This window comes from Lissotriton vulgaris, chromosome 1_1 (assembly GCF_964263255.1).
Source record: "Lissotriton vulgaris chromosome 1_1, aLisVul1.2, whole genome shotgun sequence".
Taxonomy (NCBI): domain Eukaryota; kingdom Metazoa; phylum Chordata; class Amphibia; order Caudata; family Salamandridae; genus Lissotriton; species Lissotriton vulgaris.
Window position 1 is genome coordinate 407,752,615 of NC_141685.1, and position 15,256 is coordinate 407,767,870.

Consider the following 15,256-nt stretch of genomic DNA (forward strand, 5'->3'; position numbering starts at 1 on the left):
AATAGCTTGTGAAAAAAATAAGAAGTGGAAGGATACAAGGAATGCGTCCATGCTCTAGGCGAGAAACAAACACACAAAGAGGAAAGAAGCCTATGGCAGCTGACCAATAAGAAGCAATCAAATGAGAGTGGCAATCAAGCGAATCAATGGCAAACAATCAGCGGTCTCAAACCCAAATGATCAAGCGACCCTTGACCCTGTTCTGGGACCCTTGACCCTGTTCTCAGGTAGGACGCTTCCAACGCCGCACAGCACCACCTGTGTATCGCTGCCCTAAGCCCGCTGCTGCCGCTTGTCTGAAGGTTCGAGGCCCGCCTCCACCCACAGGCTACCACCTGCGCCTCATCCCAGGTGGCCAGTGGTAGGCCGTTAGTTCTCTGCGCTCGTTCTGCCCCTTCTCACTGTCAGCCCCGCTGTAATTGTGCTTCTGCTCCTGTATTGTAATAGCTGTATTTCGCTTCTATTTTCCTTTTTTGCACTGTTATATTGTCTGTACCCTTTTTTCCTTCTGCTCCTGTATTGAAATAACTGTATTTCACCTTTATTTTCCTTTTTGCACTGTTATATTGTCCGTACCCTTTTTGCCTTCTGTATCCCCCGCCCACTCTTCCCTCTCGTTTTCCCGCCGCTGCATTCCCTTGCGGCCCGCTCCCCTGCACGCACAATCGCCGCCCCGCTCCTGCCTCCCAGCTGCTCTTCCCTCCCACCTCCCCTCATATGGTGGCTGCAGTGCGGCCGCGCGCAGCAGGCGCGCCGCTGTTGCGCCTAAGGCAGGCTCGTCAGCGCCTGGACCGCGCCCAGCGCCTGTCCCCCTGCCCCGCAAACGCCACAACACCCGATGCCGCTACGATGCCAACACCCTCCACGCACTCAACACCAGACGATCGAACGCCAGTTTCATGGACGCCCCAAAGCGCACCAAAGGACCCTTCTCCTGCCGGAGTTGCAGCTTCACCAGTCTCCAGGCTGCCAACCTCCACGCCAGGACAGGACGCAACCACCCAGGATGCATACTACTGAACACTCGCTCTGCATGCAAACACGTCGTCGAACTCTGGGACCTGCTCGACACATCCTCCCCAGACGTCGCCTTCCTGACAGAGACCTGGATGAACGCCTCTGTGACACCCGACATCGCCATAGCCATCCCAGGCGGCTACAAGATCACCCACAGAGACTGCACCAACGGAGTAGGAGGTGGAATCGCCATCATCCACAAGTCCACCCGCAAGGACTTGACCAACTCCGACACCCTCAGCACTTCCAGATCCACACTGATTGAAACATCACCCTCAGAGGAACTCTGATCTACAAACCCCCCGGACCCTGGCCCCAGTTCGGCGACTCCATCGCCGACTTCGTCAGCACGCACGCCCTCACCTCCACGGACTACATTCTCCTCGGAGACCTGAACTTTCACCTCGAGAACAACAACGACACCAATTCCTCCACCCTGATCGACAACCTCACCAATGTTGGACTCAGATAGCTCGTCACAACGCCCACCCACTCCTCCGGCCACACGCTTGACCCCATCTTCTCCGCAAACTCCCACGTCTCCTTCAGCTACACCACCGAACTCCACTGGACTGACCATCATTGCATCCACTTCACCTTCCGGAAACCCACCACGTACCTCATCACCCAACAGATCCCCCACCGCAGCTGGAGCAAAATCACGAAGACCCGCTAAACACCGCCCTCGCCCAGAGCCCATCCTTCGACCTCACCGACGCCGCTTCCAGCAACCTCAGGCGTTGAGTCGACCACTGCGCCAACACTCTCACCCCGATCAAGAAACCCTCCAACAGACGCACCAACAAGAATGCCAGCTGGTTCTCCGCGGACCTTCAGACCTCCAAGCAAACCTGATGAAAACTAGAGAAGAAATGGCACAGCGAACAGACACCGGAGAACCTCGCAGCCCACAAGAACGCCATGCGTCAACACCATCACCATCACCTCATCAGATCCGCCAAAAGGACCTCCTTCAAGGACCACCTTGACAACAACGCACACAACAGCAAAGAGCTCTTCAACATCGTGAAGTAACTCTCCAACCCCAGCTCCAACACCAATGACATCCCACCATCGCAAGACCTGTGCAACTCCCTTGCCACCTTCTTCCATAGCAAGATCGCAGACATCCATAACAGCTTTGACAACCTGACCACCCCAACAGCCAATGGTACCTCAGACCCCACGGCCACCACCCACAGCGACCCCCTGCTCACCTGGACTAACATCAACGATGACGACACCATCAAAATCATGAACACCATCCGGCTCCCTGTCAGACCCGTGCCCACACTACATCTTCAACAAAGCCAGCTCCAACGTCGCACTCCATCTCTGCAAGGCCGTCAACATCTCCTTCAGACCGTGACCTTCCCGGAGAGCTGGAAGCACACCGAGATCAACGCCTTACTCAAGAAACCCAAAGCAGATGCGAGGGACCTTAAGAACTTCCAGCCCATCTCACTGAACAGGTTGCAACTGGTCCAGAACGCGGCTGCTAGAATGCTGACCGGAACACCTAAGTTCGTCTCTGTCAAGGGAGAACTCAAGAAATTGCACTGGCCCCCAGTAAAGCTAAGAACACGCTTTAAGGCATTGTGTCTTTAAGGCCGTTAATGGAACAGGACCAGAGTTTCTCAAATGTAAACTTTCATGGTATGTTCCAGGCAGAATATTATGGTTTACTGGGTCCAAACAAGTGCAAATTGCCCCTTTAAAAAAAAAATTGGGGAGGTAGCAGCTTTGTTCACTGTGCTTCCAGAGCATGGAATGATCTTCAGTTTCAACTTAGAAATGCCCCAGATCTCCTATCTTTCCGTAAGTGCCTCAAAATATGGCTCTTTTCCCACTATTAGACCTCAGTTTCCCCAGGTAACTGAGAGCCAGGGCGCCCAAGGGTAACTGCGCACTCTATAAGTATGAATAACATAACATAACATAACTGCTCCCATTCCCTGCGAAGGTCATCGAGAAAACCGTCAACAAACAGCTGACCCACTTCCTCAAGGAGAACAACAGCCTGGACCCGTCCCAGTCCGGGTTCCGCAGCAACCACAGCACCAAAACTGCCCTCATCGCCACCAGCGATGACATCAGGGCCCTGCTGGAGAACTGCGAAACCATGACCCTCATCCTCCTGGACCTATCAGCCACCTTTGACACGGTCTGCCACCACACCCTACGCACAGGCCTCCACAACGCAGGGATCCGAGACAAGGCTCTGGAATGGACCACCTCCTTCCTCTCTGGCAGATTCCAAAGCGTCAGCCTCCCCCCTTTCCGTTCCGAAGCCTCCAAGACTATCTGCCGTGTACCCCAAGGATCATCCCTCAGCCCGACATTGTTCAACATCTACATGGCCCCGCTCGCTCACGTCGCCAGGCTGCACGACCTCAACATCATCGCCTACGCCGATGACACTCAGCTGATCCTCTCCCTCACCAAGGACCCCCTCGCCGCCAAAACCAACCTCCACAAAGGATTGAAAGTCGTCGCCAAATGGATGAAGAACAGCCGTCTGAAGCTTAACTCAGACAAGAAGGAGGTCCTCATCCTCTGCTCCACCCCCTCAGCCTGGGACGACTCCTGGTGGCCGACCGCCCTGGGAGCAGCACTGACACCCACCGACCACGCACGCAACCTGAAGTTCATCCTCGACTCAACACTGTCCATGACCAAGTAAGTCAATGCCGCTTATCCTCCTACTTCAACACCCTCTGCATGCTCTGCAAGATCTACAAGTGGATCCCACCGTCACAAGAAGAACGGTCACCCAGGCCCTCGTCAGCAGCAGGCTGGACTACCGAAACGCCCTCTACGCTGGAGCCCCGACCAAACTGCTGAAACAACTGCAACGCACACAGAACGCCTCTGCCCGCCTGATCCTCGACATCCCTCGACACAGCCACATCACACCCCACCAGAGAGACCTGCACTGGCTGCCCGTCAACAATAAGATCACCTTCAAGTTCCTCACCCACGCACACAAGGCACTCCACAACAATGGACCAGCATACCTCAACAGACGACTCACCTTTTATACCCCAAAACGCCAACTCTGCATCACCGACCGCGCCCTTGCGACCGTCCTCCGCATCCAAAGAGTAACCTTCCTTGCCGCCATGACCTGGAACACCCTCTCCATCCTCCTACGGCAGACCCAAGACCTACTAACCTTCATGAGGCTACTCATGACCTGGCTCTTCGAGCAGTAGCAGCACCCCCTCACCCCCTAGCGCCTTGGGACCCTCACAGGTGAGGAGTGCGCTCTACAAATTTCCTGATTGATTGATAAAAAATAAAAGGTCCTAAAGAGACAGCACCTCCACTGACTAGGCGAGACCTAAAAAATTCAGTCCTCAGTCTTAAATGTTTGCATTGTTTGTCTGCGGTGTGCCTGAGATGGGCAGGATCGAAAATGAAACTAAACATGCACATGTACATATTTTTCCAAGATCGTGAGTATCTTATAAACCCTACGTCTGCATGTCAATTAAAAAGGTACCACTCCTGCCCATTATGTATTACCTTTTATAATTGTATCTAATTACATAAAAAGGCACGCACAAATTGAGCTCCACTTCTGCCGGGTCATCCCCAGGTAAACCGATTACACACGTTAGAGTAAGAAAGAAGACCAGAACACATACATGTTGTTCTTGCGTTGCTCGCTCAGTCAAAATGACTTTTTGAACTAGAAGGTCTCTGCAAGTGCTTATGCAAATGTGACCTCTCACCAGTGCAAAAATGTTAATTCACCAGTGCTGCGCAAGGAATTCATGGCCCTGGCGCCCCATATGCGCGTTAGTACCATGTCAGCGAGGTGCATGACTCTAACCACGCATCTGCTGTTTTTTTTGTTTTATTCAGTCCTCGATCCTAAATGTTTGCATTCTTTGTCTGTGTCCTGCCCTGAAGTCACTGAAAACAGATGGGCTGGAGCTAAAATAAAACTAAACACTTGCAAGATCGTGAGCATCTTTTAAAGACTCCAACTGCTGATCAATTACAAAGGCATCACTACTGCCTATTATGCATTACCTTTTATTTAACTACATGAAAACGCATGCACAAATTCAGCTCCACTTCTGTCGGGTCATAGCCAGGTCAACGGATTACACACATCACATGAAGAAAGGAAACCAAAACACATAAGTAAAAGACATTACTTATTTGAGATTAACAATTTGCTAAGCGCAAATAAGGATGCGATTTCAAGGGTGCCAGGGGTGTCCAAAGGACACCCTGTAGCACCCCTGAAATGAAAATGTAGACTGATGTTGCGCACACACATGTCCATTTAAGGAATCTCTAATTGAGATTCCTTAAATGCAATTATTCGCAAATATGCGATTTCTAAAAATGCGATTTTTGCATTTGGGATGATGAATCCCAAATGCAAAAATAGCGCTCGCAAAGGGCCAGATTCTCAGAATCTGGCCCTTTGCGAGACGTTTTCGGCTTGATGAATCTTGCCATTTACAAGGCCAATAGCTCTAACTCTAAAAAAGCGAGACCTGCTGCATTGCAAATGCTTGTTCACTATTTACTCAAGACAGTGCTGCGGATTTCCATCCGCGCTGCGCTTCCATACTTTTAGTAAACCAGGGCCAGCCTCTGCAATGAGACTGAGGCCCCACGACTAAGGCCTCCACAGTTGGGCAGAGGCACAGTAGTGTTGATATAATGGCTCAGTGTCCGCACATTCTTCCAGAGTGATGGTGCCTCAAACAGGCATCATGCTAATGGAACCAACCCCTCTCCATTGAGATAAATTCCTACTCGTTGTCTAGGGGTGGTTATCTTATGGGTGCACGAGTGCTGATGCACCAGCACCTGCGTTTGCTGAGACCTCATTCCTGGGTTGACTGGTAGAGAGTTGAGGGTACCTTTGGTAATCCTGCCTATGACTTAAGTCTAGTCTCACAGTGGCAGTTTTCCCAAATATTGGAAGGGTAATGGGTGTTGTTAGGTCAACTTTGTACGGCCTACATCTCCACAAACAACCATCTCTAAGTAAAACAAGGTTCCAAAACCCTAGTTACAAATAGTGTCAGTTCTTTGGCCCAGTCTCTGTGCATTTCTAAACGTACACCTACTTCAAAGAGGTGGACGCGGAGCAATAAATGTGAAAAGCTGTCTCAAACATCCCCGTTTTTCAAGGCTCAGGGAAAATCAAGTGAATGTTTGCCAAGAAAATATTTTGTATATAATGAAAAAGAGGAAAAATGTGCAAGTGTACAGTTACCTTAATACTACACCTGCGGATTGTCTGCGTTCTGGGTATCTGCGGTCGTAGTGCAAGAACTGGAGGGCCTACACCAGGGACCTGTAGAGTTTGTCTACATTTGGGGGATTATGTTGAATGCCTTAAATGCAATAATCTATGCAGATCACCGTCTTTATCCCCATGAAACTGTAGACCTCCACTTTGTATGAATTGCCCTTCTGTTTTTATCACTACATGTAGGAACAATAGCACTACTTGTTCTGTGTCTGGGAGCTGAGCAGCATTACAATATTTTGGAGATTTTCGCTGCTGTTAGCTACGTAATTGAGTGTCAACCGTGTAAATCTAGCAGAATAGCTCTACTTCTCCCATGACGTCAGCGAGGATGCATATTCCTCTGGTGCTATCCTGAATTGCTTGTGGTGGGGAAAACTTGCACACCATTTGTGTGTGAGACTTTAAACCCAAATGAATCACCTTCTCTTTGGATTGGAGGTGAATGATATGAAACAGACGGGCCTTGTTCACTGCTAAGTTCTATTCGACACTACTGCCATGATATTGACTAACTTTCAAAGGTCGGTGATGCTTTTGCACTTGTTTAGATATTTGGATCTGCTGTGGGTCCCAGTGTTAGAGGATTACGATTTTGTAGACGTGTGCTGTGCATTGTTTCTTTTTTGTGTTAGATTCGGAGTGATGTTTGGTCTTGATTCTCAAATGAATTATTGTGCTTCTTATGGAGTATTAATTTATTTATTTTATATAATCATGCCTCTTTGTGCATAGAGAAGTTTTAGGTTTACGCGCATCATGTGCAATATGTGGGCCTTGTGCTATTTCAATATTTATTTTATTTCATTTATTTATAAAGTTTTATATAGCACGAACATAACCTGTGGGGGGATCAGAGTGTTTTCCAGAAGATCGGGACAAAAGAGAACAGATAAGACAGCAGTCAACCGCATAATCATAAATTCACAAATTGAGACAGGCAATATCACAAGGACAAGTTAAGGGGATAATGGGCAAAATCTGAAAGTCTAGTAAAATCATAGGAGTAGATTATGAGTCAAGTTGTGAGACCTAGGGCAGAAATTTGTTTATAAATAACAATTTAACTTCGATTTTGAAGGATGCCGTTGAGGGAAATATGTATTTTTGTAGCCTGACTTCTTTGCATTTGCTTGATGCAGAAGCCATGCAGTGCCTCTTTCTGATATACGAATACAAGGGTAAAACAACTGGATAGTGTTTAGATTTGTCTCTGTTGTTGATACCGATGGTTTTCTCTTGGCTGTTTGCATTAGTTCCAGTAGGGTGTGCGTGTTTTTGTGTTTATAAGCAGTCTTTGGGGGGTGCCGGCTTTCAAGCGTGTCTGACATTGAGCCTCTCATTATGAGTGGCCCTGTGTTGGCCCTGTGTTGGCCCTGTGTTCTTGAATGGTGCAGCATGACCAGGTGGCAAACCCGTCAGGTCATAGGTGGAGGACTGTGTAGCCCCTGTGAAACAGAAGGAGTTACAGGTTCACCTGCAGAAACCCGTGCCACAACACCGATTTCCATCCAACATCCTCCACTCCATTTAGGGCCGCAGGGGATCAACTTGTGATTTTCGAATTTACAACAACTCAGTGTTAATATGGAGGGTGGTATTGCCAGCTCACATTAGCGGACCACTCACAGTGGGGGGTTTAGTGTGGTGTGCAGGTGAGCGACTTTGTTTATGTATTGTAGGAGTGTGGATGTTTGGTGATACTTGTGGTTTAGGTTGGTATGTTTTCTACTTTGATTGATTAATTGAACCATTGAATGTGGCACCTATATATATAAGGTGCTAAAGCATTTATAGGTGTTTTGGTGAGGAAGGCTGTCTTAAGTGAAATTATTCACCATGCACTATTCTGGTAAACTGTCCATAACTACCTAAAATAGCATTTTTACACAATATATCCCGAGCAAATCTGAATCGTGTACAAAACAGTAGTTCAATAAAATGACGTGTTCCAAACTCTTGTATCAATTTCTTCTTCTTTAATGTTCTTTTCAAATCACAAATATCTCCTCTGATCACTAGCCAACACGTGTTTCGTCTATTTACAGCAGTCTATGCAATTAGACTTCATCAGGGCTAGAATATGCAATAAAAACAATAATTATACATTGAAAAAACTGTATATTACATATTTACAACCATTTTTTCTTTAAAAACACTAGCAATGCTATGTGCGTCATCATAATGATGTTATTGTCACTGACGAGCTTTTCCCTCCGCTGCACTCCATCTGCTGCCAATCATTGACCACAGCGTCAGTTCCAGACAGCTGGAAGTTGGCTATTGTAACACCTCTGTTGAAAAAGGCTTCTTTGGACCCTCTCTGCTCGGCTAATTACAGGCCAATTTCGCTACTACCATTTGCGATTAAAGTCCTTGAAAGATGGGTCACAAGAGCCTTATCCAACTTCCTAGAAACAAATCTGTGTCTGGATGCTGCACAATTTGGCTTTAGGCCAGCGCACGGCACCGAGACGGCCTTGGTCACCGTGTTGGATGATCTGCGAGCGCGAGTCGACAAGGGCAAGTCTGCATTCTTGGTGCTACTTGACATGTCGGCCGCGTTCGACACGGTGGACCATGAAGTCCTACTTGGCCGTCTTCGGAGTGCGGGAGTGTGCGGCCTGGCCCTAGACTGGCTCACGTCCTATTTGGACAACCGACAACAAGCCGTGGCATTACCACCTTTTCGATCAGCCACTAGGCGGGTGAAACAGGGAGTCCCTCAAGGATCGGCAATTAGCCCGATCCTATTTAATATATATCTCCGTCCCTTGATAGCACTGATAAAGTCATTCGGCATATCTGTTGTCAACTATGCCGATGACACTCAGTTGATTTTTTCATTTGAGGGTTCAGAGACTATTTCAAGGGATGTCTTTCACCGTTGTATGGCAGCCACAGCAGCATGGCTGCGAGCCAATGCGTTGCAATTCAACGGGTCAAAAACGGAGGTACTCCACTGCTCCTTGGACCGAACTCCCCGTACACTACCGGCAGATTTCTGGCCAGTGTCCATCCCGGGATCGGTGGAGGCGGCAGAGTCAGCTCGCAACCTGGGAGTTCTATTCGAACCCAATTTACAGCTTGATGCCTCCGTAAACAAAACGGCAGCAACATGTATGGGTCTGCTCCGTGCTCTAAGGAAAATCTTGCCACTTCTTCCACGGGGCTCCAGAGCTGAGGTAGTGCGTAGTTCCATTCTCAGTAGGATTGACTACTGCAACGCACTACTTCTGGGTGCCCCGAAGATTCTGGTCCTAAAGCTCCAAAGGATACAGAATATGGCCGCTAAACTGGCCTTGTCTCGACCACGGTCCGCCTCTTCATCGGCAGCTTTGGCCGATTTGCACTGGCTCCCAGTCCAGCAGAGAATTGCGTTTAAGGCTCTCTGCCTTGTTTTTAGGGCCCTGCATGGACTGGGACCAATACCTCTTCAGACTCTCTTCCTCTGGTATCAGGCAGCCAGACCTTTAAGATCATCTTCGGCGTTCTTGGCAAAAGTCCCTAAAATTAATAGAACGAGAATGGGTGGTCGTGCTTTTAGTTTTGCGGCTGCCACGCTGTGGAACACTCTCCCCCTGGCATTAAGGAGCTGCCCTGATCTGCTCACTTTTAAAAAGAGCCTTAAAACTTACCTGTTTCCCAGAGTAATGTAGCTGTTTTAATAGATGCACGGTTAGGTCTCAGCGCCAGGATACCCTTTGGGTGACAGATGCGCTCAATAAGCAATAAATACATACATACAGGAGTTCAATAAAAGTCATTCAAGAAACATTAAAATCTTTTCCAAGTGTAAAACCACCAATAAACAAATACAGCATCTTATCAAAAACTGAAAGAAGTGCAGAAGTAATTTCAAAGGCCCTCATTCCAGCCACCAAGTGAAACCAAAGTATAAATCTCAATCATGTCAAATGGTGAAAAGAATACTCCCCTAAGTGTTCCAAAATAAAAGATAGTGAGTAGAGAAAACATAAGACTCCAACCCTAAACCGATCCTAAATGCAGGCATCAATGATTGCATGCATGAAGTAATCTAATTGCTCACCAATTCAATCACTTGCGATATGGTGTTTGTCATTGGCATTTTCGTCGCAGCGATAATATTTATGTATTCTGTATCAAATGAAGCGACAAAAGAGAGTTTTTTTTTAATTCGCTGTCCAAGTTTGTAATGGTTATCGCACGCTTTCCCCCTTAAATAAATACTCACTAAAAACGTCGGAGAATGGTCTCATCATACGAATTAACAGCACCTTCATTTATTCCAATGAACACGACCCGCGTCAGGGCTGGTCCAGATTCCACGTCTAAATGTAAAAATGATAATATCCAACCCCTAGGTTAGGCTTTGTTTAATTACTTTTCTCAAGTTTCATTTATCATATATGTTGTCTTTAGGTTATAGTCAGAATGGAGCGTTTTATAATGATTGCCAATATTGTAATCTGGTAATGGACCTCCCTTATGACCCTGTCTGTATATATATCTTCCGCCAAAATTGCTCATTTCAATGAAGGACAATCAATCCCTTAATAAATTAAAAGAGATAAAGTATGTGGGGCTTATGGTTATGCAGCAATCTTACCCGTTATGTTCGGAGTATTCAAGTGCACGAAAGGAACACGAGTGCGGCGTCTAGCACCCGCGCCATCTTTAACTTCCAATTTATACTAAAATTCAGACACAAAAGAGGGACCTAGTATTCCACGACCACGAAATAAAGTATACAAAGTCACCATTTGAAAGAAGGGAGAGAGAGAATAGGGTTGTTGATAATATTTAAATGTGTTTCCTCTGTTGGCCATAGGATGTAAATATACTAGTTACTGTCTTGTTAAGTATCTTTATGCTCATTATAGAGCTTGAGCAGGTACAGTCCAAATGCTTTGTCCGTATAATGTATCATCTCTATTACAATTTTTATACAATGTATTGCTTCATATTATAAATTGTTTGAATCATTATGGGACTATTGATAGCAAGATACATCTTACAAGAACCCTATTCTCTCTCTCCCTTCTTTCAAATGGTTACTTTGTATAATTTATTTGTATTTTCTCTACACAAATGGTGGCTATCTATATATAGGTTATTTTTTGTATTAATTATGTTTCCTTTTTTTACTGTATCCCCTTTATAATTTTTCCTTTTTTATTTTAAGTTTTGTATTCATCATTACGTCAGGAATTAAAAACGTGATGGAAACTAGCTTAAGTAATGATGTGCTCACAGAAGGACATGCAGACCTCGATAAGAATGGCATCGTGATTATAAATGTTTTCACGAGTGCCGAATAAAGTTCCCCGTTCAGAGTAAAGAAAGTAAACAAACAACTTTGGGCGCCATTTTGGATAGGTGAAATGATCGTGGAATACTAGGTCCCTCTTTTGTGTCTGAATTTTAGTATAAATTGGAAGTTAAAGATGGCGCGGGTGCTAGACGCCGCACTCGTGTTCCTTTCGTGGACTTGAATACTCCGAACATAACGGGTAAGATTGCTGCATAACCATAAGCCCCACATACTTTATCTCTTTTAATTTATTAAGGGATTGATTGTCCTTCATTAAAATGAGCAATTTTGGCGGAAGATATATATACAGACAGGGTCATAAGGGAGGTCCATTACCAGATTACAATATTGGCAATCATTATAAAATGCTCCGTTCTGACTATAACCTAAAGACAACATATATGATAAATGAAACTTGAGAAAAGTAATTAAACAAAGCCTAACCTATGGGTTGGATATTATCATTTTTACATTTAGACGTGGAATCTGGACCAGCCCTGACGCGGGTCGTGTTCATTGGAATAAATGAAGGTGCTGTTAATTCGTATGATGAGACCATTCTCCGACGTTTTTAGTGAGTATTTATTTAAGGGGGAAAGCGTGCGATAACCATTACAAACTTGGACAGCGAATTAAAAAAAAACTCTCTTTTGTCGCTTCATTTGATACAGAATACATAAATATTATCGCTGCGACGAAAATGCCAATGACAAACACCATATCGCAAGTGATTGAATTGGTGAGCAATTAGATTACTTCATGCATGCAATCATTGATGCCTGCATTTAGGATCGGTTTAGGGTTGGAGTCTTATGTTTTCTCTACTCACTATCTTTTATTTTGGAACACTTAGGGGAGTATTCTTTTCACCATTTGACATGATTGAGATTTATACTTTGGTTTCACTTGGTGGCTGGAATGAGGGCCTTTGAAATTACTTCTGCACTTCTTTCAGTTTTTGATAAGATGCTGTATTTGTTTATTGGTGGTTTTACATTTGGAAAAGATTTTAATGTTTCTTGAATGACTTTTATTGAACTCCTGTCAGTGACAATAACATCATTATGATGACGCACATAGCATTGCTAGTGTTTTTTAAGAAAAAATGGTTGTAAATATGTAATATACAGTTTTTTCAATGTATAATTATTGTTTTTTATTGCATATTCTAGCCCTGATGAAGTCAAATTGCATAGACTGCTGTAAATAGACGAAACACGTGTTGGCTAGTGATCAGAAGAGATATTTGTGATTTGAAAAGAACATTAAAGAAGAAGAAATTGATACAAGAGTTTGGAACACGTCATTTTATTGAACTACTGTTTTGTACACGATTCAGATTTGCTCGGGATATATTGTGTAAAAATGTTTTGTGTGTAGTTTACTACACCACTTATGACGCTAGATAGACGTCACTATTATCCCTGGTAGCAACTTTTGATAATTGTTCTTATACGGTTTGACATTTGAGCGCAAGTAAAAAACCTTCTATCTTTTGGTTCTATTGTAAATTATAATACCTACAATAGCACATTAACATTTCAAACAAGCAAGTAGCAACCAAAGAAAAACACGGGATCGTACTTAGGGAGTCCCATAATAAATAAACTAACATTATTCCTTATAAAGCACTTGTTTGGTACCTTTAGCTGCATTAGCTGCGATGAGAATTAGCTATTTACAAAGGAACGTCATTCACACAACCTGACTTGATTTGTTGTCCTTTTGAAATTACTAGATGCCATGCACAATTATCTAGTTTCTAAAAAAGTGTTTTCTAATTAGAAACGACTGTGTGGTACCACTATTGCAAAGAACTAATAGAGTCTGGTCTCCAGTTCACAGACCCCTTACACCGATGCCGAAGAAGCTCGTGGATACGAAACAAGCCTCCCGCCCTACGACCAGATTGAGATAAAAGTGGTGGGCTTAGCAGAGAGCCAAGGTCTCCAGTCTGCCCCCACATCTCTACGCCCAGAGCCGGAGGCCAGATGTGCCCAGTCACCAGCTCAGGCGAAGGTGGTTGTCCACAGGAACTCAGAGAGCGATGAAGACACCATCAAGAACCTATCACCGAAAGGCACAGCAGGGGAGCCAGACAGGTTGGTAATTCTGCAATTTTTAAAATATTATAAGCATTCTCATGTTCTTGCCAAGCCTGCTAGTCTTCTGCAGATGTCATTTGAGGACACAAAAGATATTTAGTTTTTTTGGTATAACATGCTATCTGAAATTTGAAAATACACTATATTGTTACATTTGTCCACTTCTGTCAGAAGGTGAACCTGATCATGGCTGTGGAGCCTACAGGAGCTGTTTGGGGCATTTGATTAACAGTGCCTTCTTAATCCACCTCCAGAAAAGGTTTGAAAAACTTAAATCCAATACAGAAAAGACTATAAAAAAATATGGGAAATTTAAATAAATAGGACACGGCTCAGAAAAGGGAAACAGCATTTACAACGCCGGCTGAGCAACGCCATGTGTGCCATTTCCCCGCAAGCTTAACCAAGCTTGCCTGAGCCACGCATCCGCCTTATCCATGCACATGTGTGGTTAAGGCAGATATTTGTCTAGTGTTCAGATGGGCGGGGAACCAGGAGGAGAGAGAGGAACCACGAGGAGACAGAGGTAAGGGGGACTGGGTCTTGGGTGGGGGTTACTATTTTAGGGTAAAAGGGGTCGGGCTGTGCAGGGTTGTGTTTTAGGGTTTAGGGTAGGGTCGGGGGCCATGCAGGGTAGTGTTTTAGAGTAGGGAGAGGACTGGGGGTCAGAGGGAGGTTCGTGCAAGGGTAGTGTTTTAGGGTATAGGGTAGGGTCGGGGAGGTCTTGCAGGGTAGTGTTTTTTTGGTAGGGAGAGGACTGGGGTCGGGGGAGGGTCGTGCAGGGGTAGGGTTTTAGTGTTTAGAGTAGGGTCGGGGTCGTGCAGGGTAGTGTTTTAGGGTAGGGAGAGGACTGGGGGTTGGGGAGGGGCGTGCAGGGGTAATGTTTTAGGGTTTAGGGTAGGGTCGGGGTTGTGCAGGGTAGTGTTTTAGGTAGGGAGAGGACTGGGGGTTGGGAGAGGGTCAGTCAGGGGTAGTATTTTAGGGTTTAGGCTAGGGTGTCGGGTCGTGGAGGGTAGTATTTTAGTGTAGGGAGAGGACTGGGGGTTGGGGGGAGTGTTGTGCAGGGGTAGTGTACATGGGTTTATGGTAGGGTCAGTGGGTGTAACTTACCTTACACACTTTTAGCAAGTGTATGCCTTTAGCACGCATACCTTGCGTTGTAATGGCATGTGTGGTAAAGGCATTAGCGTTGTGATGGTAGGTCGTTGTAGGGGTACGAGAGCCGGCTTTAGCGCTGGTGGAGCCCAGTGCGACAATCACTTTTGGTGTCTCCACGTCCCATAACCGCCTCCTCAGATTCTCACTACCACCTGAAAAAGTGCCCCTCATCTCTCCTATCATAGTATATTGCTAAGCACAGCTTCCCCCTGAGGTCACAGCGCTTCCCTCCACAGGTCAGCGCCAAGTACGGCTGCACCAGTCGCACTGTCCTATAGCCGGCCCTGAGGGGTACCAGCATAGTAATACCAGCGTTGTAATAGCATGCGTGGTATTAGTATGTGTAGTACCGTCATATATTCCCTGCAGTGCATATACAAAATGCTGTTGTCAATG

At 45.8% G+C, this 15,256-nt stretch overlaps 1 protein-coding gene across 1 annotated transcript in view; it reads left to right on the forward strand.

Annotated features, from left to right (window-relative positions):
• Nucleotides 1-15,256, forward strand: part of BSND (barttin CLCNK type accessory subunit beta) — a 156,899-nt gene that overhangs the window by 25,763 nt on the left and 115,880 nt on the right. Inside the window, exon 3 of the mRNA XM_086952688.1 lies at nucleotides 13,436-13,699. Within this exon, the coding sequence (XP_086808814.1) occupies nucleotides 13,436-13,699 (264 nt within the window). The remainder of the gene's footprint in view (nucleotides 1-13,435; nucleotides 13,700-15,256) is intronic.